At 36.2% G+C, this 26819-nt stretch overlaps 1 protein-coding gene across 2 annotated transcripts in view; it reads left to right on the forward strand.

Moving 5' to 3' along the window:
• Positions 1-701: 701 nt before the first annotated feature.
• The window catches only part of LOC108734667 (titin-like), a 285054-nt gene continuing 258936 nt past the window's right edge, over positions 702-26819 (forward strand). For both annotated transcript variants that reach the window (XR_003232563.1, XM_018466310.2), the window contains exons 1-2: positions 702-1050; positions 2604-2786. Coding sequence is in view for 1 of the 2 variants with exons in the window: in XM_018466310.2 (XP_018321812.2) it covers positions 2696-2786 (91 nt within the window). In the remaining variant the exon portion in view is untranslated. The remainder of the gene's footprint in view (positions 1051-2603; positions 2787-26819) is intronic.

Raw genomic sequence — 26819 nt, forward strand, 5'->3', positions numbered from 1 at the left:
ATTATTTCAGCTGCATTGTGTCCTCTGTACTCAGTGGCGTATCCTACGAATGTAGATTGGGTAATTCTTTCCAAGATATAAACAAGCAAAACAATAAAATAATTCGAAGTGGTCTGTATTCTGCCGAAACTGCCAGACGCGGATCGCGATTTCGATCTTTTTGGATCTCATCAGCGCGTCGCAGGCAGCTCCGACAGAACACAGACCAACTTTTACCTGCTGTCTTAACAGCGCGTTTGCTACATTTTAGGATGTATGTAGCATCGTATTACAGATGGCGTTTACCGCGCATCGGATGACATTTCGACGCAGTTTTTCTAAAATTACCTAATTATGCACTTGATAAAACATGTCAATTACACTAAACATTAATTAGAAAAATAACAAACATTTTACAGTATTTCGTATATTTCTTTTGAAAATGGTGTAGCTAGAATTGAATATTTATGGAATCAACTAAGTGTAAAAGTGTTCATCTGTTCATCATTCTAATCCATATTTAATACAAATATTGGTGGTTAAAGTATAAGTAGAAGCAGGCAATATTGAGGAGGCAATTGAGGCGATTTCGCTTACTATTCTGACGATGACAGTGAGAGTGGGAGTGGCGAGTGAGTAGCTGGCGTACCCCGTGCGACGCGCGGCGACGCTGCTCGAATTTGCCGCCGCTCGCGCCAGTAGCACCGCGTACGTTCGTACTGGTAACAACTAAAGGATAACGGCGCCTTGCTGAAATTTTAGTCGCTCCTGCGTCCGTCCGGTAAACTAGCGGCCGAAAGAGCGAGCGGTAGTAACGTCCGCGACGATTTTCCTGCTCTACCGCTACTCCCACCTGCGAAGAAAATTGACGGTCGCGGTGTCCCGCTCGCTTGGTTTTCCGCGTTCGTGACGCTCTTGGTCTAGACCCATGCACGTATGTGATCATTATTACACCACTAGCGTCGTGGCTTGATAAGAAAAAAACAGTTTGCAACGGCGATGATTTATGATTGCTCGCGTTTGACGGTTGTACGGGGGAATGCCATTGAATAAAGAAAAGTGAATAGTGAGGTGGGTCATATGGAATTATCCTTGCTGTGTTAGAGCTTTCTTTTGGTCCTCAATTAAATTATTGGAAATCCTTAGAAACTTAAAGATACTTTAAACATTATGGGTTACAATAAAACAAAACATCCTCGTTCAATTGCAGTCTAATTGAGACCGATTTTCTATTGTTTCAAAAAAAACATTTGCGTATCTATATCCTTTATTATTCCACTTTATCATGTTTTATGGTTCTATTTGCTCTTCCTTTTTTTATTTAATGTTATGTTTTCAACTATCTCCCATTCCATTGTTTCTTTTGAAACGCATCATATAAACATACGATGTGAAAGATCAAATTATCCATTTTCCCTTATACACTATTTTGGTTAAATAGCCTGGAGTATATTCAAGAGCATTGTTGCTATTCCAATTGGATAACTTCAGTGGACCGATAAAACAACAATTGTCTGCAATAATAATAATTTTTCTCTTTACAAAACCAAAATTGCATATTTCGATAAATGGCTTATTTATTCATGTAGAATAAAAGCTAATAGAAAGATAGATTTGTTACATTCTTAAGATGTAAAATGTTGCAGAGTTATATAAATTAATAAAGTAATAATTTATATTTAAACAATGAAGAGCACCAGTTATATAAAGGAATATTTTTCATTCGTCACAATGCGAAAAAAATGAATTAATGACTAACAAACCTGCCTTTAAAAAACTTTCCACTTAAAGACGCCGAACATAAAAGATTTATATCTACCTATAGCAGTTACAACTTTTACATTATTTATTTTTATAGCTTCGAAATTCATCAATGGTATAAGAAGAAGTTCTGACTGTGCTCTATCTCGTATTTCGAAATTTTCAATCAATGAGCTCGAGCATCTTTAAATTTCCAAATGTCATTCATTTTAAAATCTTTTTATAGCACTTTTTAACTTCGAATAAAAAAATGTCTTATACCTGTGTACAATATCAGTTAAAAGGCTTTTTACTTTTAATCAATTTTTCTAAAAAAGCAACATGGTTTTTGTTGATGCATTAACATAATTACTTTTTCCTGAATTCTTACGTGTTTTCCGGTAATCAATCAAATGTTGTGTTATACATAGTCGAAGTTTTGAATTCTGCCCTTTTCCTTGTTTTTTTGTTCTTGGTTTACACATAAATAACAGTAAAGTAATTTTGATAATTAATTATAAATAAATACGCTGGGATTGTTTTATGTATTTTGTTTTTCAAACTTATCAGTTTTGACTCTTTTTTTATTGATGGACGAGAACATTAATCATGTTTCACAGTGAGAGTACAATAAATTAATTCTGTCGACAATAAAATTGGACGAGGTTGTTATTTCAATTATTCCTTGGTCAAGGTTCTTCCTCCGTAACGAAAATTTTAAGTTAAGGGTCCTACTCGGTTTTAAATATTTAAAAATCCTCATTTGTTCCTAATATCCTTTTGAAATAGTGGACCAAAGATAGCTACAATATAATAACAGTTCTTAACTATTTTATCGGACGATTTGGACATTATCTATAAGTTTGTCCTTCCCTAAATTGCAGGTTCCAATACGTATCTATAGTGAACGAAATCAACAACTAAAAAAGTGTGCGTTCAATATGATGACATCTCCTTCTGGTTTGGTGTACTTCAAATGAAAAATCACTACACAAATATGGTCGTTGACATCACTGCCAGGAAGAAATGCAATCTGCATGTATTTATTTTGCTGAATCTTCTGACTGGTAAGTCTTTTTGTAATACATATTCTTCTCTTCAACGATTCGTACAGTAGAATCTCAATAGTGTCAATTACACATTATGGAAACCTAGCATATATTATACTAGACCTCTGTATACCGTGAACAAAATAAATTTCATTAATGGAAATTAATGCTCAATGTCTTAAAAATCGATTTTTCGCCGTTGTTGTGGACTATTGCTTTAAATTGGCAGTATATATATTTAGTACTTCCGAAGTCGGTATTAGTCGGAGAGATGTATCATTTGTGTATTTAAATTAGATAGGTATATGGTTTGCTGTTATGCGTTTTGAAAATTTTGAACCGTTGATAATGAGTATACCTTCATAAGATAGAGTTGGTAGAAGAGTGACGAGGATTTACCTGACTTAATAATTGTATAAGGACTAAGAAAGAAGACTATTATGCAAAACATAAAAAAATATTAGGTGATAAACAATAACTTCCGATTTCGTTGACAAATAATATTCCATCCCTGCCTGTTTTGTAACTAATATTATAAATTTGTTTATTACAATTTCACGCTCTAAATACTGAAGCGTTTGTCATAAAATTTTGTACACAAATTGTCAGGGATGCAGAAAAGGACATAGGGCACCTTTTATCCAGAATAGGGATATAAAAAAGTCCTTTAATCTCGATAAAGGACCTAGAAAATTAGAAACTTTGGCATTATCCTGATGATCCTGGTCAGAACAAATTTATCAAATTATTGTTTTTGATGGTCTTTAACACGTATTTAGGACATCAACAAGCGCGAAGCTTCGGATATAAGCTAGCAAACAATACTTTCGGATTTCATTCCTATCTGTCTTAAGTTTTTAATGATCTAATGAGCACGTACTGTTAGTGCTTTATATTTTTATAAACGTTTATTTTGTTGATTAACGATTACAGATATCCATTACATATTACGTGTGTATAACTTTAGTTAATGTAGGTTTATGTTGCCGGAAATGTAAGAAATTTAGGAATTGTTTACAATTCCGAGGCTATTTAGGAAATGTATAAAATATTGTTTCAAAGATTTTTTAATACACTCATATCCTGAGAAATGTTTACATTTTATACATTTCATTACAATTGCCTGTAATACATTGCCGATTGCAATTTAAGAAATGTATAGATTTCCTAGGAAATGCGTCTAATATAATGTATTTCACACATTTCCGGGCGATTTTAGAAATCATATACATTTCCTAGGATTTGTATACAATGACGGATTTCAATGACGTCAACATCTGTTGTCATGTTTTTGATTCTACTCTAAGTATTATATATATACTTTGGTTTGATCAATTTCGATTAATTCCATCAATACGGTATACCATTGTCTTTCCACTTCCACATTACAATATTATACAGTCACATAATCTTGTACAATTGTTCTTAATTAATAAAACAATGTAAAATGCTGTAGTATCATCATTGTGGAACCATGCCCACTACCATTTAAAATTGTAATCAGTTTTGTGTTTGGATATATCTATTGGTGCAACAATTCTTTCATTATTTGACAATAATCCAATCAATGTTGGTCAATATTGCACATTTGACGATATTTATCACCGCAAATTTATCCTTTAATGTGGGGTACGCGATTTGCAACAATATGGAACTCGTTGGTAATATCATCGTTTACATGATAATGTTCGCTCATTAAAAATTGCAGTTTTATTAATGTTACTTCCACTAAAAATAACTGACGTCCGGTTATGTTTAATGAATTCGATTGTTCAATTTCAAAATTGTGTTTTCATCATTTTACAACAAAATCCGTCATAATCGTTCGTCGAATGATGTTTGTGGTGAGGTATTGAATAATATTGGCCGTTACAGAAGTTGTCAGTTTTATGTTTTTAATTTTGTTGTGTTGTAAACCAAAAGTTATTACGAAGAGGAAGGCTTTGCATTTTATTATTTAAATTTATGCGTTCAGCTGCCTTTGCATTCTAATATCAGCGGCGCTATTTGCGAAATGCTTTTGAAGCTTATGAAATACAATATCCATATAAAATCTTAAGAATTTTAAAAAATAGCAAGCAATTGGGGTGGTTTCCTTTTGAACCGAGTATTTTTAGAAAGGAAAGAATCTGAAGATTTTTAGAAGATATTTTGTCGTTGAATATCTTTTAATCATATGTACCTGAGATAAAAATGTTCCGTCTCTCAGAGACTCTGAAAGCGAGACTCGAGTCTCCGTCTCTCATCGAGTCTCTCTGGTGTCGCTGGGAGAGACTGTTAAAAAAACTGTTTAGCGTCTCTGAACGAAGACTCGACTCTCTCAATAAGTGGTGTCTCGATAGACATGGTTAAGTTAACATATTTCAGAGATCTCAGTCTTTCTACGAGAGACTGGAGTCTCTCAATTTTTTAGTTTAATTCATTCAGTCTCTTTGTGAGGGACTCGAATCTCTGAATTAACAATTTTATCGTTCGAGTCTCTCATACTGAGACTGTGAGAGATCCATAAAAACACCCAGGCAATAACTTAGAGACTGTGAGAGACGCTCTCAGAGACGCTGAAAGACTCTGAGAGACTGGAGAGCGACTGAAAATTTTTGTCTAGGATATAACGAGAATGTTCAGAAAAATCTCATTGTTTTTCGAATCTCAAAATCCAGTGAAATGAAAAATTTTTGAGATACAGAGGATTACGGGCATAACGACAACGAATGGACCACTGTAATTTCGTCGTTATATCCAGAAGTCGTTACAGGCAAAGTTAAAGAAGATACCGATACACACTATTTTTCAATTTCGAAACAATTTTCGCCTTTTTTTAACAGTAAATGTACATCTGGAAGTCACACTTATTCAAAAGTTTAATAAACACAGTTGCTACTTAGAAACAGGGGTAAAGGTCATCACACTTATTGACTATTTGTGTGAATGTAAACAAAAGATAAGAAAGCTCTTTGTGTCTTTAGCGGCCGACTCCGGACGCTATATCTGCATGAGATTATTAGGAATTTGTTACAAATGATTAAATTAAAAACGGTCGCTACACCCAAACTCGGCGTTACATCCGAAGTCGCTACAGCCACATGAATTTTATACTAAAGCATGCTTTAAATTCAAGGGACTTACATATGACGTCGCTATAGCACAATGGTCGCTGTAACCAAGTTCGTAATAAATGAAATCCACTGTATTTAAATTTAACAAAACAATAAATTTTCATCTGATTGTTGTTCGTTAATATGGGATTACAAGAATCAATATCCTCACGAATTAGCATCGATCTTTATCTATTCATTTTCACAAAAACAAGAAACTCACTTTGATGACATGTAGATTTTTTAGAATAGAATAGAATTTTAGAATATTACGTTCCAATAATGTACTTGGTTTATCTGTGTAAACAATTGAAAACAGGGAAATTCTTATAGAGTGATTTTTATCTAATAAAAAATGCAGTATGCTGAGTAGTGTCATCTAATATCAGAATCACTGCAGTCGCTCACTTACGTCTTTAATAATAAAATACTACTATCGATTTTTCTGCCTCCGCGGATCCATCCGTCTCCTTCTTGACTGTTGAAATTTTCGTAAAACCTTATTATATGTAGATGGAGTCGAATCGTCGACGAGCTTGTAGCTCGACAACACGGGCAATTTAAACACGAGTTCTGCATACATTATGCAAAATTTTTCAACACAAAAACAAAAGCCCGAAAATGTCTTAATCATATCCAAATCGGAACATCGTTAGCATATGAAGGCGGAAACAGTCCCTTGTTCTTCATGTATTATTCATAAACATTGTCTTATTCTTCTTGAGCCGACGAGAGGTCCTTAGAAAAATGTAAATTTTTAATTTTCAGCCGACGGCGTTATTTCCTCTACTAAAGCGTTCGACTTACGTCTCACTTGTATTGCAGGTGCGGGAAAATTCGCCCGCGGGAATACGGCGAACTTATAATACGCCCTTTACTGTCGCAATAAATTCTCGGGCAAGATCCTCGGGCAAGTGTGATTGTTGTTTACGTGCAATATTTAACATATTACCTTATAAATTTATCGGCGTTATTCAACATTACCTCTACGTTTTATACTCACAATGAACGTAGAAGTATATACAAGGAAGCATTTAAATGGTCACTTTAAAATTCAATACACAACAAACTCTCACATTATTCAAAGATTAACAAACAATGGCTGAACACGCACCACCCCCCCTTAGTATACTGAGCCATTTCCATAATACCACAACATCCGCTATCCCTAAGTATTTGTGAACTGTAATATTATGTAGGTCTTCTTCTCTCCCACTTCACCCCTACTTCTGGTATGTTTCTGACAGGCCTGTCATGACACTGAAGGTGATCTACCATCTTGTATCTCCTTTTCCTTACAACCTTCATTTCACCGAAAATGTTCTACCATTCCATATCTACTTTTCCTTAGTGACTTCATCGTAGTATCGACAGTCCAAAGATCTGTTGGACACACACCTCCATTTCTTCCTATTCTAGACTAATCTTTGTATTTCCATAAAACTACAGCATTCGACATCCCGAAATCCCCAAGTATTTGTGAACAGTAATCTAAAGTAGCTCTTTCTCGGTTCCTTTTCATTCATGCTTCTGCATCTGGTACGTCTCTTTCAGATCTATCATGTTCCCGAAGGTGCCCCACCATCCTGTATCTCCTTTTCCTTAGTGACTTCATCGTAGGATGATCAGTCCAAAGATCTGTTGGACACACACCTCCATTTCTTCCTATTCTAGACGAATCTTTCCATTTCCATAAAACTACAGCATTCGACATCCCGAAATCCTTAGGTATTTGTGAACAATAATCTTAAGTAGTTCTTTCTCTGCTTCCCTTCAGTCATGCTTCTGCTTTTGGTATGTCTCTTTCAGGCTTATCATGTCACCGAAGGTGCCCCACCATCCTGTATCTCCTTTTCCTTAGTGACTTCATCGTAGGTTCGACAGTTCAAAGATCTATTGAACACACACTTCCATTTCTTCCTATTCTAGACTAATCTTCGCATTTCCATAAAACTACAGCATCTGACATCCCGATAGTATTTGTGAACAGTAATCTAAAGTAGTTCTTTCTCTGCCTTCTTCCATGAATGCTTCTGCCTCTGGTATATCTGTTTCAGTCCTATCATGTCAGTTAAAATGTCCTGCCCATATCTCCTTTTCCTTAGTAATTTCATCATCGGGGCTCGTCAGCCCAAAGATCGGTTGGCACGTACCTGTATTTCTTCCTATCTTAGGCCAATCTCCCCATTTTCATAAAACTAAACGTCCGACATCCCTAAGAATTTCTGAACAGGAATCTAATCTAGATCCTTCACTGTCCTCCTTCACGAATATTTCTGCTTCTAGAATGTCTAGCCCTTCATGTTTCCGAAGGTGTCCTACTGTCCTATATCTCTTTTTTCTTATTAATTACAACATTGGATCGCCAGTTTAATAGACGGTTAGACACTCAGCACCAGTCCTCCCTTATGTGCTTCTATTAAATCATTTTTTCTTCGACTATTTCTAATACCTCCTCAGTTATAGTCTTTTCTATCTATGGTACCTTCACAATTCGCCTTTAACGCAGATAATAGCTTACACATGATTTCTATTTATTAGATTCTTTGGTACATTTTGCAGGACAATCGAAATTAATTTCGTGTAATCCCTGGTGGTTTTGCAATTGGAATTATCATGTGCAGGCCTTCACGTAGCTGCTTCTAAATGACAAGTGTACCATTAAGCCTTATCTGTCTGACGACATGCGACGAGAGCATACATTGATGCATGAATACGGAGGCACATACGTCTGCATAATTTCGGAATTCATTGTTCCATCGTTGAATCGATATTCAATATCCGAGATATAATTGGATTGCTAACATCTCCGCGTTTAGTTGCAAGCATCTGCGAAAGGACGAGCGGCGACCACTTAAAATGAAATTATCCACTGGCTACTAGAGATAACAGCTAAATTAACAGTTTACAGGCAACTTCGCAGTTTCGGAAATTAATTAACGTGGTCGCTTTGTCCTGCGAGCGATTATAATTCCGAAAACACGATCAGCTCGAAAGGGTACATTGGCAGCATTGTACGGCATTTTCGCGACTTCTGCGTGTGGTTCAGTTTATCCCTCTGCATATCTAATGTTTCGAAAGTACGGCCAGAAATATGAAAACAAATACTTTGTAATTTTTTAGTACTGCATATTGATTTAGGAAATCCTTAGACATTGAGATTAAGTGCATCCTGAGTAACTAAAATACGATTTACAATCTTTTTAAAATGTTTTTCCGAAATAGATGTAAGCTCTTCAATAAGATAATCGGACTGGTTATTTTTTAAGAGAAAAACAGTTGATTTTACAGTTAGAGGTAAATCAGAATGCTATAAACCTTGGCCTTAGGTGACGCAATTACAAAACTCCGCCGTGGTTGATTTTCCTAAAAATATTAACCGTCACCTTTTACAGTCTGTCTGGAGTTCAATCTCCATCCCTGATTGTACAGAGAGGCACATGGTAAGAATTAAGTAAATAACAACCGAGTCATCGTTTTCTAAATGTACAGTACGAATGCTATATCTGAAAGTCCATGTCATTCTAAACTACCAATAGCAATAGACTTCTATAGAAGATGATATAGTACCACTTACTTTATTAATATTTATGTACTTAGCATTTTCGATTTAGTTGACGACTTATCGAAACAACTCATGATGTATCAGTGAGAATTCATTGTTAATCAAGAAATTTGTCGTATTTCTACCTGCTCTCAAATTTTAATTGATCTTATACATCTACCACCGACATCATTGTAGTTGTGCGTCTAAAAATTGAGCGGATGACAAGCGTTTTACTAAGTTTAATATAATTGTAATCGATTGTATACTTCATTTACTTTCTGTAGCGTTGTGTCCCTTCCAATGTCTTGGATGCGCGCTGGCAAAATCGTAGGTAGGGAGAAAAAAACTCATTATACTCTCGACTGTTGTCCATTAAACATACTTTTTCATACAGTACCTGCCATAAATTTTGTTCAATCATGAATAGTAGTGCGAGTCGAAAACTAGCGTTGAAACCTTTAATATGTCTTTAAATATAAATAGACATCTCGTTGATATTTTCAGTAGTAAATAGTACCAATAACAGCACATTTAAGCAATGCAATTGTAGTGGATAAAATAGTCAATTTTTCCGTGCAGTACTGTACAGATTATACGCTCCTCACCGGTTAAGAGTTTGACCGAGAGTTGTCTCCTTTCTTTTCTGGCCTAGTGCTGTTCTTTTCTACTTTGCGCCGGTCAAACTGAAGGTCACATCGCTACAGAAAGTAAACGAAGTATAGTTAGTTTAATTTCTTGCCCCTTTTATTTTTGATGAAGTGTGAGATATAATCTCTGATACCCAGTTGAAATAAATCAACAATTCCATTTTATTTGTGGTTCTTCAGTGCCTTCCTGCTTACAAATCCATACAACCTACTTAAATAAAGCATCTTGAAGGTTTCTTTTAAAGTATTATGTTAACAGAAAAATAATCTTTATATGCTTGTATATGATGAGCCTCTTCGGAGTCTCAAGCTCGAGCGAATTCAATGATTGTAGTTGTTCTTTGAGTTCTGTTGCACTGTAGATTAAACAAAATTTTTCGATTGCGCCTAATTCCCGGAAGAAATGGGAAGGCTTCCTTCTCTCGGCCAAGATGACGCTCCACTTCACTTGCCCCTTGTCGCAGAACAACTTCTGACTTTGTAGAAATTGCATCGCTACTTCACTGTCGTCAGTTCCCGGCCGTATTTGCTGTACTGAGATAATCTCTGGATGAAATCTCACGACTGGGCCTCGATCTTCTTGTCCTTTTGAACCCAACGAACCAGAAATAGTGTAATGTAGTTTAACGTTACGAGTTTTCGCAATGTACTTCAGAAATCCTGAATAGAAACCGAGTAACTGGCTGGAAACGTAATTGTTAATCTTTTAACATAACTACGATAATCAACATAAATGTGCTCCTTCTAACCAAAGCTGTTTATAATAATAGCTTAATAGGTAGATTTCTATTAAAAAAAATCGGTTGTCTGTAAAGTCGGTTTACTGACGATAGTTGAACGTAACAACGTCATAAGAAAATACTGATGGAATGATTTCATTTTTCAAAAGAAAATTTTAATTTTATTTGTTTGATAGATATTTTGTATGGATATAGAGAAGGAGGTAAATGGAAATGTATTATTGTATAGCAGCTGTCCACGCGGACGCATCGCTCACTCAAGTAGGAGAGAGACAGATGTCGAACGCTGCCGAACGCGGAGGCCGATTGTGCCTCTTTGTCGCTCGTTCCGCGCTCTCGCTTGCACTTCAAGCCTTAAATGGAACGCCTCAGAGCGAGGTAACGCCGCATGAGTCATGTTTTTTCGTACGTGCAGCTGGCTCCATCGAATTATAAGACGTTGTCACGTCAAAAATATACAAGTTTCACCCTCGTCCGCTTAAAACATTCTCGTCCATCATAAGAAAACTTTTCTCTCAATTTTCTACTTTTTAAAACACTCGCTAAAAGTGCTCATTTTCCCGTACTTCTGAAGTAAATAAAAGTGAAAATTTGAAAGAAATATTGCCAATATTCTTTTTGCGTTCCATTTCTAAAGTATAATTTACGGTTCCTTAAAATATGTGTAGATAAGAAGCCCTCGGCTGTTCGCCGGGTTAAAGTGGCGCATTCTTAACAGTTGAAAGAACTTTCAGTGATTCGAGCAGTGTCAGACCTCACCACCGCACACATTCCAACGAGAATTGCTTCTTTCGCGCGATTGGCAATCAGAATCCATTCCACGACTTTCGGCCCTTTGGAATTTGTAAACCCAAACAAATAAATGCTGGTCACGTTCACGATAAGAGCACATAACGCGGACGGGTCCGATAAGCTCGACACCACTCGGTTCACGAAAAGGGCAAATCGGCAGGTAATTCTTTCGCACGTTCCGATTAACGGATATCCCGAAGGTCGACACGGTTGATCCGGGAGGGCAAAAAAAATTGTACAGATACGTTTAAAAAATGAATCGGTGGAATTTTGCCAACAAGCTTCGCACTTATAATGACGCTTCTGCAATATTAACTAAACTAATTAGAGAATTAAAAATACTAATTGAATTGGTGAAATTAATTAAAAGCAAATAAAGATTTTAAAAGAATAGCTTTAGAAAACTTGGAAACCTTTTTTCATAATTAACAGCATAATCTAAAAGCAAATCTCTTAGTTCTTGCTGCAATTTATCGACTAAAAACCCTCCTCGAGTTGGTAGATCAACCTGGCGGTTATGACTACCGGGAGAGGATGGAAGAAGTTTGGGAAAGGGGAGAGGGTTGAGTGGGAGGTAAAGAGATGAGGGAAGAAGGTTGGGGAGATGAACTGCTAAGAAGGTGGCCCAACTCTGAAGGGAAGTTGGAACTGAGAACTTAACTTTTGGGTGATTCATTCCCACCAGCCAGTAATGCGGGTGGGCGGGCAGTTCCTTCGGACTACGCCGGAAGGTAGGGCGGAAGGCCCTCTTCAGCCTGCTTTCAGGAATCGTGGGAATGGTTGGGTGGTGGTTCGGGTGAGAAAGATGAGACGGACGAAATGAAGACGGAAGATAATGAAAGATTATCTGTGTAATATTACTGCCTCAGCATTTGCCTAAGTGATTCAAGGAAACCACAGAAAAACTTGGACCAAGGCAGCCGCCTCTGGAATCGAACCAGCGTCCTCTCGAATGCTAAGCAATGGTCTAAACCTCTAGGCCATGCCGCTCGGTTGGTACTGAGGAAAGCATCAGTTATTTATACAAGCCCCAGTACCAAGCAAGGGTTGGAAAAAAGAGGGGTTGGGAGTGGGGCAGGTAGAGAAGGGTAACGATAAAACGTTACTTACGTGGTGAAGAACTAATAAACAGATGACGAAAACGGATAGATCTTGCATGAAAAACTGAAGTTAGAAAAAAGAACGGTGATTGTAGAATAGAAAATAGAACACTCAGAAAAGGAATAAGAAACAGTGGGAAATAGATAAAAATTAGTAGGGAAAGAAACTACAACCGAATAAAAAATAGGAAGGTTAGAATTATTAAGGAGAATGCATTAAAAAAAGGTAAATAAGTTAGATTTTAAAATGGTTAAAGAAAGTGGTTGTGTACAAGTTCGGTTGTAGCGCAGGGGTAGGCCAGGTAGGCGGCATGGTAATTAGGCTTTTGTGACAATTACGTCACCGGGAAAGGCCGGTAATGCAGTAGAATATGAGAATAAATTTTGGGAAATATACCTTTGTCGTGATTGACATAAGTAAAGTTATCTACCAGATTTAAACTTCTATAACGTAGCTTTTCATTATACTATTTACAGTTAGTGATAATTGATAAGAAAATAGTGCATTTTTTTTTGGACTATGGCTTTGTAATGAGCTTACTTGAAGATTACATTAATGTATTATTTTTTACAAGAGATGGCGTAGTATACACCCACCGTTAGAGAGTTTCAATTTTCGTTGCTTCTTTTATTGAACAGGAATAAAAGAATTGTTATAAAGGCGTTCAAATAGCTGGAAACAAACGCGTCCCTATTACGTACAACGGACCGAATACGACAAGAAAGGAAAATATAAAGACGTACACCGAACTCAAACATCCAAGATATTGCTTTCAACCTCAAAGTTCTTTGCTACGTTCCTGCTTAAACTTCTATCGTTTCCTTTTCACATCGTTTTGTATTTCCGTTTCTTAGCAGCAACTTGTACCTACGTAGTTCAAATGTTTATTTAAGGTGCATTTGAAAGCACCTAAGAGAGTAATTTATGACTTTATGTGAAAGAGTCTTGCAGGTAAAACATGTTTTTTTAATATGTCGTTATATTCAGTAATTTAGCCGTTTTTGAATAGGCCGTTATAGTATTCGGAAAGTAGATTAGATTTCGTTCTTTCATATTTTAATTGTTACGATTTAGGTTATGTTAACGAAAAGCAATTCATATGAATTTATTTCAGAAATGGTTGGACTAATTTAGTTTTGAATAATTAAATAGTTTGTTGCTAATAGTATAATTCATGAAAACTCTTCTTTTTAATTTTTATCAAAATGGCGGGGCTAAGTCATCGAACATCTCAACGTGACGTCAGAGAGAGAGAGAGAGGTAGTTCGGGATCTCATGAACATTAGCTTAGGGTTATTGGTACAAATTGGTAAAGGCTTTCGTGGTTAGTAGATGAACTGAGGCTGTTCTGATTCGGGTCTAATGGCTGCCGTGTGTCCCTGAGGATCGGATTCCAAATCTGGTTGAGTCTGAGGGTCTTCTTCTTCTTGTTGGTTACTAAGGATCGGATTCCAAATTTTGTTGAGTCTGAGGGTCTTCTCCTTCCTGTTGGTTCCCGAGGATCGGATTCCAAATCTGGTTGAGTCTGAGGGTCTCCTCCTTCTTGTTGGTTCCTGAGAATCGGATTCCAAATCTGGTTGAGACTGAGCTGAGGATCGGATTCCAAATCTGGCTGAGTCTGAGGGTCTACTCCTTCTTGTTGGTTCTTGAGGATTCGATTCCAAATCTGGTTGAGTCTGAGGATCTTCTCCTTCTTGTTGGTTCCTGAAGATTGGATTCCAAATCTGGTTGAGTCTGAAGGTTTCCTCCTTCTTGTTGCTTCCTGAGAATCGGATTCCAAATCTGGTTGAGACTGAGCTGAGGATCGGATTCCAAATCTGGTGGAGATTGAGCTGAGGATCGGATTCCAAATCTGGTTGAATCTGAGGGTCTTTTCTTTCTTGTTGAAATTTTTGGATCTTGATGACCTCCCTAACCATCCTTCTAGCAATTTGCAGTCCATTAAAAGTATTTTGTTGTCGTCGTCGCTCAGTGCGTGTTCAACCATTCAATGTCCTAGCTGGCAGCTTGCTTTGTGCTCTTTGAGTCTCGTTCCATCGACCTCTTGGTGGTTCCTATGTAGACATTTCCGCAAGAACAGGGTATGCGGTTGACCTCTGAGAATGAAAGAGAGTCCCTTTTGTCCTTAGCTAATCTAATGGTCTGCTGGATCTTCTTCGTAAGTTTGAAAATGGTTCTGATGTCATATCTTTTCTGGATTCTGCGAATTCGATTCGTGACCTTTGGAACTTGTGATAGATATACTAGAGATGTAGTGGTGTCTTTAATCCGTTCATTAATCTCTCGATCTCCCTCTTTTTGTAAGCATTCTCTTCGAAGGTGTTTTTTAAGTGTTCGAGTTCCACCTGAAGACTTTCCGGTTCGCAATTCTTTTTAGCTCGTTCAGTCAGGGTCCCGATGATACCATACTTCTTATTGGGGAGGTGGTTAGATAAGGCTGAAGAAACTCGTCACTCGTGTTAGCGAAATGTTAGGAAGCAACTCTAACACACGACGACCTTTAGAATCAGAACAGTATCAGTAAAACTACATCTGTTTGTTGATTGCTACATCTTTACTTCATAAAAACATTGACCGTTACTTATTACAGTGGATTTGGAGCTTCGTCTTGTATAAAGGAGGTATATTGTTAACGTGCCATAACAGTTGCTTTTTATATCCATGATAGATGCGTATTACATATTTCTAGCTTAGTAAGCTGCGATTACTATAAACCTTTCTCTAATAAATCATGTTAAGCCGAAATCTTAGGTGCGTCTTTTTAATAGTTGTGAAAAATCCAGGTTTCGGTGTCGAGATTATAAAACTGTCACCTAAGTTGAGCTGGGCTAATTGCGCTCCCGTTTTTAATATAATGCTTGTAAGGCGCGGTTCAACTCCGCCTCTGAAGTAACGGGATAGCAATAACTGCGGAGTAAGCACCGCCCCAAGACATCTCGACTTTCGGCGTAATAATCACCCCTGAAATGAACAATGGTCGAAATAAATCTCGTTCCCAGACAGAAATTGCCCCTTTTTGCGGAAAAAGGAATTTAATTATCTCCACCGTCTTATATAGAATCTCGGAAGAGAAGCGAAGTAATCGTACACACTTAAATTAACACCCCGTGTCGAAATTCAAAGAATATGGACGAGCGTGGCATTATTAGAACTGCATGCTTTTTATTTGAAGAAATAAAGGAAGTAGAAGTAGTTGTTTATCCGAGTATTAAAATATTTGCTGCTCAAATTAATTTTACCATTGCGCAACTGAATCATGAGATTTAGCCCAGGCTGCAAGTCATAACATTCCATCAACTTTTGTTTCGGCTTGACGTAATCTAGTTAGATACTGGAATGAGTTTAGAGTTTGAAACAATAAAACAAATTTTTATGTTTATTTTGAGATATAGGTAAGTAACTACTTATACAGCAACGAATTTTATGATATACTAGTGACCCGCCCCAGCTTCGCACGGGTGCAATGCTGTTACTAAATGTATGTTTGTTTTGGTTAGATTATTATCGAAAAGGAAAAATCTTCAAAAGATACCCCCTGAACATACTAAATATACTCCAGAATGTCTTTATATGCAACATCCACAGTTTTTTTGTCATTAGACAATGCAAACCGGCCTCCCGGTCGGTACCGCCGCAATTTTAAATCTATAATATCTTTGAAAATATTCATTTAAATTACATGCTGTAAAGGGCCATATTGATCTATATTAAATGCACAATGTATTTAAGGTACTTAATTGGATAAGAATTAATGCTGTATTGCCTACAATCGTTTCGTAAATAAGTCATTATTTCTCATAAAAAGTAAAGGATAAAAATGGTTATTGTGGGTTATCCCTAAGAGATAGACATNGTATTAAAGTTGTGCCAGTGACAACAAAGAAGATGCAGAAAATTTGATTGAGAAGCTCATTACTGAATAGCTGACCAAACGAAAATAAAGTTTTATAGGTATCTACAACGTAAAAACTCATGATTTTTTTAGGGTAATATCTTGAAGCCGAAATGTGGATATTTTATGTTTTTCACATTTTTGCATTTGTGTAAATGTGTTGTGTGATGATAAGTTTTCCCCTAGAGTCTGTTTCATTTTTCAAAAGAAAATTTTAATTTTATTTGTTTGATAGATATTTTGTATGGATATAGAGAAGGAGGCATGTATGTACTTTGAGATATAACTATTTTAATGTAATTTTGAAAGATTATACAATTTAGAATAATCAGCTAATTAATAATTTAATAATATAATAATAACATTAGTCTACCTTATTAGATAATTTGGGAATGTAGAAATAGCAGGGAGCTATTGAGACGGTAAGCCGTCTCACCACCCTGCATCTTCATAATTTCGAATTCGAATCGCGACGCTCAACTTCACTGCCCTTCTTTTTTTTAATCATTGACTCCACCACTTAAACGGTTACTAGTTGAAATTTTTGCATAGGTGAAATAAAAAATATGTATATTTAGGTCGATTTGTTATCAACCCTAAAGCTTCATTCTCCTCATCCTGAGGGAGTCGAAATTATTAGTTGATAGACTGAATACTTATGCTTTATTCTCATGGCAGATAAAGTACACGAACCACTAGTGATGTAGTTAGAATTCCTTTGTATGTTCGAAAACAAGTGGATATTACTTCAAACACAACAGTCCTTGATATTTTGAACTTGCCATTTTGAGTGTAAGAAGATTACCTCACAGTGCTTACCTCTATACATATGGATAGGAAGACTTTATTCTCTACCATTTTACTTGCCGTTATTGTTTCGATATACGCGTATTTCTAAATAATTCTCATTTTCTAAATTGTTGCTTTCTTTAGCTCTTCAATTTATTCAAAGAAACTAATTTTGTAATTCACCCCAGGGGCTTCATTGCACCTATATTATAACCAGGGCTAGGGACCATTGGAGACCAAAAGAATATAAAACTCTCATGAGAACAATATAAGAATTGGCATTAATTTATTGTTCTGCAAACGTTTCGTTCAGCATGTCGGAACTTCATTAGAGCTGACTAGGTAATTAAAGTTAACATATCCTTTCGTTTATAACAATAACAAGAACCTGAACTTGATATAAGTATTAATATTCTAGTTGTTCATAATCATTTGGAGTCTGACCGTGATACATTTTATTAAACTCGTCAAATCCACCTGGCAACAATAAAAGGACTACGATTCTAATGAAAAATAGATGAATATATGTCGTTCGCAGAATTTCGTTGATTGTAGAAAGTCATCTCACTCGATTTTATTTGAAATTTTTAAACGTTTGCTTTTCTTTTTTGCAATTTTCGCAAAATTGCCTCTATGTAACAGTCAGAATAACATGTCAAAATTTAATTGAAACTGATCCAATCATTTCGGTTTTGCGTTGATCATCGTTCAGTTAGTCATGACGAGCTTCTTTATATGCAGGGTTCTTAAAATTGTATCTCGAGAGTAAAAGTTCTATAAGAAACATGTAAGGGTGTAGATTTACCAATTAGCAATTTTCATTGCTAAAACTATGACAAAGTTAACGATTGAAGAGTCGGGTTACTTTTGTCAAAGATACGGAGGGAACTGTTCGTTGATGTCCTGGCTGTGTGAAAAAGCAACCGGAGATAAATTGGCATTCATCCCTTCTATATACGTATAGAGATTCACTTTATCGTAGCTTTAGCAATGAAAATTGCTAATTGGTAAATCTATACCCTTAGGTACACTTTTCTTATAGAATTTTCAGCTTCTAAAATTTCATCACGTAATATTGCAAGTGGTTTTTTGGGACACCACTAATTTTTAGTAAAATCCTAATTACACCCTTGATTGACATTATTTTGATACGGTTCACGTATCGGACATAATCAATGGATGTTGTAATTGTATTGTATTTTGTGTGAGAAGCTCGGATAGGGTGTGGTTTTTGATAGCCTTGCTCTACTGTATCTCCGAAATTCGGCTTCGTTTTGGTATGCACCACGCGTTAAAGCTGACACTTCATAGGATTTAGTACAGTCGACAATTCGTTCAACCGTGGCTAGTTAATCTCTCATAACAGTTAATTTAACACACATCCATGATGGAACATGTGAGCGTGTGGGTGTGTATGTGCACGGGTGTTCGGTTGTTTTAGTCGTTGTAATTGTGACGCTTATTCCTGCTGCAATTTAGCGAATCGTTTAGTGACACAAATGGCTTTCGTGGCTTGCATGTAGCGTGTCAAGTTCGGTTCCATGGCGTTCTTAAATCAACATTAGATGTTCCTGTGTCGTGCCTTTGACAGATAAATCTATATTGACTCGATAAACAACGAATGGCTTAGGAGCTTTGGACGGAAAATGTAACGATCGGCGGATTAATAAATACACATCGAACAGAAAATTCATCCAACAATTTTTAGCTTACCGAACATGTTATGCGATACTCAATTTTATTTAACCAAAAGTTGTCTTTTTACATACACTTTTACATAAACAATAATTAATTCTCTTATACCTACCCTACGCGTCAATCCTGTAGTTAAATAAAAAATCGGTTGTCTGTAAGTAAAGTCGCTTTACTGACGATAGTTGAACGTGACAACGTCATAAGAAAATACTGATGGAATGGTTTCATTTTTCAAAAGAAAATTTTAATTTTATTTGTTTGATAGATATTTTGTATGGATATAGAGAAGGAGGTAAATGGAAATGTATTATTGTATAGCAGCTGTCCACGCGGACGCATCGCTCACTCAAGTAGGAGAGAGACAGATGTCGAACGCTGCCGAACGCGGAGGCCGGTTGTCCCTCTTTGTCGCTCGTTCCGCGCTCTCGCTTGCACTTCAAGCCTTAAATGGAACGCCTCAGAGCGAGGTAACGCCGCATGAGTCATGTTTTTTCGTGCGTGCGGCCGGCTCCATCGAATTATAAGACGTTGTCACGTCAAAAACACTTTTAGTTTACACACACATCCTCCCTTACCAATTCATACCATTGAAAAATGGAAAACCACTTCTCACATCTTTCTAACACATGCTTCAAGCTCTCTTCCTTTCACATTTTCTACATTTCTTCTTTTTCCAAATATCTACATGCTCTGCAGTCATTCCTTGTCCTAAATCTTACCATTACACTTATTTCCCACCCTCTTTTTAAATATCTTAACACCCTCCATATTATCTATGTCCACCACATATCTAAACCTCTCCATTTTTTTTTTAAATCCTGCCCTATTTCTCTGCATCTATTCGTCACCAATTCTCCTACCTTTCCGTTCCCTGAGCCACTTCCTCACATGCTCCTGCCTGATTTTTAAAATTTTTAATACTCTCTCTCTAAATCATATCTACTTTTTCCCCTATTTCCATTACCTTCTTCCTCCATATTTTCTTCCTTATATTCTCCTCTTCCAACTACCCTGTTTGTTGATTCCATTCTCTTTACCCAATCTTCCTTACATAATTTCTTACTTAAATCCCATAACCTTCCCATCATCTTCATTTTGACATCTTTTGACACCAGATACTGAAACGCATTCTAGGTTTCTAAATGATTTTATAAGGAATGTTGGAATTCCGTACATATAATACCTGATGGTACATGTATTTAAAAATGTATTTACACATCAAAAACACTGACTTAACAAAGGGCAAGTCCAGATAATCTATATACAATGACCGCTAGGCGGCCAATATTTTTACTGAGAAGTAGAAATCAGTGAACAGGCAGGGTTTCGCATCTGCACAACCCATGGTCAGGGCCCATGAGATCTTAAACTACCCATAATTTTGATTTGCTTAAATGGCACAAGACAACAAAATTTTCTCCGTGAATCAATTTTTAAACTTTTCGTATTCTATTTTTTACGAGTAGAAAACAAAACTGAAAATAGGAAGAATTTTCCGATTTGTGCTCGTTTTTGGACAGTACGTATTTCAAGATAGTGTGACGGCTGAGTAAAGTTGTGGCTTTCTTTGGAGTTTTTTTGGCTATGGATGTCGAGACTTTGCACACCCTTGATTGCTGTCTTCCGGAGAGTAAATCTCTGCCGATGTGGAACAGTTATTAAGCATGTAGGTCAAAAGTTTTGAGAACTAGCCGCGGTTCGTAGAGCAATAAAAAGTGATTTATAAAGACAGTCCTTCAGATATATTCGAGTTTACGTGTAGCAAAAGGGAACGAATCGAACTGCCTTGCTTATGACATAATCATTTCGGAATTTGATTTATCGGTCCAAGTTAGAAGTAATGAAATATTGTCCTTCATTTGTCATTGGACACAATAAATAAAATGGCAAGATTTATGAAGTACAGCGTCTCGTTTGAAAGGACGAAACGAACGCCCTGAGCCGGAAAAAACGACAAGATCACACGCTCAATGTCCACTTGGGTCTTTCACTATAAATCATTCACGGTCCTCCAAAATTTTTCTGCCTTCATCCCATGAATTTTATATAAAGACTATTATTTGTTTTCTGCTCGAAAAAGTTCTCCAGGATGCTAACAACAACGCGACGCTCTGACTTATTGGCAAAAAACCAGACTTTCACCAACACATACCTAAAGAACAGTTGTTGAAGAAGATGTAACTGCACTTAGAAGACAAAGTGGAAGGTTTCTCAGTTGAAATTTATGCAGAGTTTGACCAAGTTCGTTACTTTTGAGGATGAGTTGATGTTTTTTCAATTTTACTAAAAAAAACCTTTTGGGTGCTCCACTCCCATCAACTACTAATGCCCGTGGGCGGGCAGTCCCTCCTGGGAATAAAAAATGAAGACAAAAGAGAGTGAAAAATTATCTGTGGAATATTACTATCTCAGCATTTGCCTATGTGATCCGCAGAAGATGGATCCGGAATCGAACCGGTCTCCTCCCAAATCTTAAACAATGGTTTAGGCCTCCAAGCTTACCCCTCGGTTCTGATTTTACGAATCATGTTGTCTTGTATATTTGCGACAGCTCTTTATTCTTTCGACATCTTCAGACTAATACTATAATACTACTGCTACTGTAAGATCGGTTGCCCACGAAGCCAGTGAAACTGAGGTCGGAACGACGACAGTCAAGCAATGAAGATTGGGCACGCATGTAAGTGTGATAATACCTAATCACAATATGATCCGATCCGAGTGGACGATGCATGCCATAGATACGATCGGCTTATGTCTTTATTCTTTTATCTATTAACAGATGTACGATGGGATATACATGTGCTATAGATACATGAAAATTCTCTTTTAATACTCGGTATATGGAATTGAAAATGTCCTTTCCCGATTAATGTCAATGTAAGGATGCACCCAAAGGCGATGCAGCCAACCCCTACGTCTTCCTTATTACACAACTGCAGCGTCCTCGTCACTCGAAGTGGACATTTTGACTAAATACGTTAATTTCGCTCAATCTATTTTTTATGGAATGGAATACTTATACCGATCAACGTCATTTCAGTGGACATAACGAAGTATTTACGATCCCGTTCCGTCCGGATCACTTAACTTCGATCACTCTCATAATCACCCGACTACAGTTCAATCGGATCCGTAGATAATCGGCCAAATCCTCTACGAATTAGTTGAAATTTCGTTGTTCTTAATATTGAGAACGACGCAGTCAACGAAATATCTACAATTAAAAATAAGGCTTTCAATTAACGTTCACTTTGCTGGTTTATATGTAACTTCATTTACGCCATTATTCTCATTTTTTATACATTGTAACGTTCCGTTGTTATCATTATTACGGTCTGTAGTTAAGGTAAATGAAATTTTCAAAAACAGCTGCATTTTTCCAATATTTCAATATGACAAGGTGATTTTGTTTCTGTAAAGTTTTGCGAAACATCAAAGAAGATTCTTTGTTTTAATAAGACGTTCTTTGATCTTTCAGCTACCTACCGTTAAACATTAAATGCTATTTAATATTGCTGAGTCAATTTAAAGACGCTTCTATATTTATGGTTTTACAAAATGTCAAGCCATTAAATGGGTTGTCAAGTGGAAAATTGAAATGGTAAATGAAGCGTTTATAATGGGAAAGACTCGTCGACTTTAGGGAACAGAACAGAAAATTACAGTCAGTCGATTTTTAGGCTAAAACGTTACTTGAATTTTTAATGTTCGCAAGGTGGATTTTCAGAAATAAATGGAGATATTTGTTGATATTACCCGCTAATTATCCTTTACAGAAAATTGCAAAAACACGAGTAAATAGAAAGAGAAAGTTCTTTTTGCCCTAACTTTTCACAAATAAGTCTAACTTATTATTATTCGTTTAAGTTCCATTTGAATTTTTTCTGTAGTACTACCGTATCAAAAAGTATTTTATTGTTGAATATTTATTACATAAACTAGTTCTTCCCCCTTATAAGTCACTGTCAGCTCGAAACAACTCGAAAAATTGCTCGAAAAACTAATTTTTAAGGAGTTGTTTATAAATAGGTATGCAACACATCGTACGCTTCAGCATAAGAAATTGCTGATACTAACCACATAATACCAGTTCGCCCTGTGCTGATAGCACTCATAATTTCTTTTATATTTAATATTCACTTTTTTTAAGTAGCTTTTGTAAACAAGAAACGGTATAATTCATCAAAGCAAATAAATTTTGGTATTGTCCTCAGCGAAATGTATGCATTCAGATTTCGTGAATATTCCAGCATTTTATTGCATTCGTCCATCTTAGAGGATTATCTAAATCTCAACATTATTTTAGACGAAGAGGGTTGTAAACATTATTGCTCTGACGGACGTGACCATATTTATTAATAAAACGGCAGAACTTCTTGTGAATAATGGTTTTCGTTTCATTTCAACAATAACCCGTTGTATGTCTCACAATTTCCCAAATTGTTTTACTTTCTCAATAACAAGTGTTAAGTAATTCGGTTGTAAAGGGTTTTTATATGACTTTATTTGTTGTATGCATATTAACATGATAGTGTTAGTTTAAAGTGATGGTATGCGTCATGGGAAGTCCTTCGTCAGTGTAAAGTTACGACATGTTTAGAGATGAGGATGCGGTAATCGCAAGCCAACTAATTACGATAATTTATGGGGGTTATGATTAACGAGAGGGGTTGGTTTTCTCAAATTTCAGATAAACCAGCTCTGGCTCCATTGCGGTCATTCATAAAAGAATAAAAGGCTTCCCGGGGGTTGTATATTATCGTTTGTAAGCCAAATTAACTTGAGAACAAAAGAAACGTATTCTGCACGGAATACAATGACTTGGTTCGGCCAGGCCAGTTTATTATAACCGTTGGGGAGGGGCGAGTGCGTGTCTCCTTTGACCTCGGTCTTTCTACTCGGGACTTTTTCAGGTCAGCAGCCGGACGTTAATGCCACAATTCTAAAGCAGTCCATAATACCAGCACAACATATTAAATTTGAAGTTATTAAAAAAAAGACAAAATCGTTAATTAGAAACTAGCAACGATCAAAGTTTAACTTTTTTGGAAAGCTCAAACTGTTAGCGAGATTGAAGACAATAGAAACATTTATTTAACTCGACTGTATTAAACAAATCCATAACAAAAATATTTAAAAAAGCTGGAACATGTTTCGATATCCAAGATGTCATCTTTAGTTAGAGCCCGTCTCCAACTGGCGGTGATAGTATAGTTAGTTGCACATGTCACCGAAAATGTATGACATCCGTCATTGTATACAATTCCTAGGAAATTAATATAATTCCTAAGATCGCCCGGAAATATGCGAAATAAATTATATTAGACGCATTTCCTAGGAAATCTATACATTTGTATATATATTATAGGTAAAACTAAATAAGCAATAATACAACAGGCTGTTTGGAGATGTACCTATATGCATCGGAGACGTCATTATTTGGTTAGGTTATGTTGCAGAGGTGATAATGCTGATCATTTTCATATGTATATGTTATTTTATTCACAGAAAGTATTAATTTTATACATTTCCTAGTACAATATCGGAATTTCATACAATTCCTAGGAAATGTGTACAATTCCCAGGATATGTGTGTATTAAAAAATCTTTTATAGATTTCCTAAATAGTCTTGGAACTTTGTACATTTCCTAGGAATTGCATACAATTCCTAAATTTTATACATTTCCGATAGCACATATACATCATCAAATTATTACTGAAGAATGTTAAAGGTCAAGTATTGCACACGAAGGGCTTATGCTTAGGTTAAGGTAAGAATGGCATCAAGTATTATGCACTAGCGGTAAAGATACCCCCTTAGGAAAAATTTCTATTCAATTTCCATTAAAAAAATGCCATTAAATTACTACTGATAATAAAAAATGGTAATAAATGGAGAATTGCCAATGGGATTCCCATTCCCGAACTCAATGGAAATTCCATTGCTGAACTCAATGGAAATTCCATTGCGTTCCATTGGAACTTCATCAGCATGCTTTTTTCCATAATCCATATTATTTTGTTGAGAATTTGGTTCTTCAGGTACCTGAACCAAGGCACGTGCCTGGATGTCTGGCTCTTCATCATTGTGTTTAGATTTTTTTTCACTTGCTTCTGATGAAACTACATCACTCTCACAGATGACTTCGGCCTCCTCTATATTCTGGCATGGTTCAAAATCATCAAACAATGCTTCTAATGTAGTCTTTTTCACTTGGGTAGGGGTTGTTTAATAAAAGGCTCCGGGTAGTTGAATACATATATAATAAACATAATAATGAATATAAACAGCAAACAGCAAAACGAGTAACAAACAGGAACTAAATATATACAACTTATATACAATATTCAATGTATCGCGTCTTCCAAAATACAAACGTCTTCGTGTAATCACCATAAATACGTCTTCCATCTTTTTTAAGCAAAAATGCTCAACGTCTAAATGAAATATACCGTTTTAATCAAACATCTTACCACCTTGCTTGTCTCTCACTCTACTGCCGTGGTGGTCCCTCACGTACCCCCAACATACACGCATAGGTAAAACTAGATTATTGATTTTCCACCACCTAATTGGCAATATCACTACTCTTGTACCTGGGCAAGCAAAAACTGTATCGAAAAAGGCTTATAGTATATGTGGCCAGGAATTATATTGTAAATGGAAACAATTATTTTTCCATTTATGCCAAATGGTTTTGAATGGAATTTACAAATTTTCCATTGATTCCCATTGAACTTCAATGGAAATTTTTCCTACGGTACCGTCGAAATTTAGATGGATTACGGTCAGTTATAATCATAATGGTGTATGTATTCTCATCGCGTTGTATCATTTTAAAGACATTCGATAAAATGGAACAATTTATCCTTCTCTGACTACTACTATTACTGCATCTAGTATAAAGTACATGCATTATTTATTAATTAAATGGCGATCGTATATCAAAATCGAGACAGAAGCTTTTACAGCGAACGAACACAATGGGTGCAACTTTAGCACCACTTAAATCAGTAATGACTCTTGCAGCCACTTAATGCTACGTCGTAAATTTTTACCCCTCGCGAACTCTGGGTCGAGCCACCATCCGACGCCACCCTGCGCCGTCTAGGATCTATCTTCTGGTGCATTCCATTTGGATGTAATCGTACACATTCCGTTATGAACTCGTTAAGGACAAAGTATTAAAGTTGTGCCAGTGACAACAAAGAAGATGCAGAAAATTTGATTGAGAAGCTCATTACTGAATAGCTGACCAAACGAAAATAAAGTTTTATAGGTATCTACAACGTAAAAACTCATGATTTTTTTAGGGTAATATCTTGAAGCCGAAATGTGGATATTTTATGTTTTTCACATTTTTGCATTTGTGTAAATGTGTTGTGTGATGATAAGTTTTCCCCTAGAGTCTGAACAATGGGATCGGTTTTGACAGATGAGGTATCATGAGATTCGTTAGGAGTGAAAATGACACACATTGGGTATGTTACAGAATTGTCACTATACCGGCCGCCATCTACGGTGATGTTAATCTCAAAGATTTTTTCTGCAGTATCAGTCATGATTAAACTCGTCGTATATTAGAGCTAGGGCCTCTGTTTGATGTTTTAATCGTAAATAGTAATCATCGTCAGTGTAATAAGTAGAGATATGCAATATGGTTTTTTTGAAAGTATTTAAATACAAAATACAAATACTTTTTTGATTTGTTATTTCAAATGTAAAATACAAAATAGATTTCCCTTTTG

This window comes from Agrilus planipennis, unplaced genomic scaffold (genome assembly GCF_000699045.2).
Source record: "Agrilus planipennis isolate EAB-ADULT unplaced genomic scaffold, Apla_2.0 scaffold52, whole genome shotgun sequence".
Taxonomy (NCBI): domain Eukaryota; kingdom Metazoa; phylum Arthropoda; class Insecta; order Coleoptera; family Buprestidae; genus Agrilus; species Agrilus planipennis.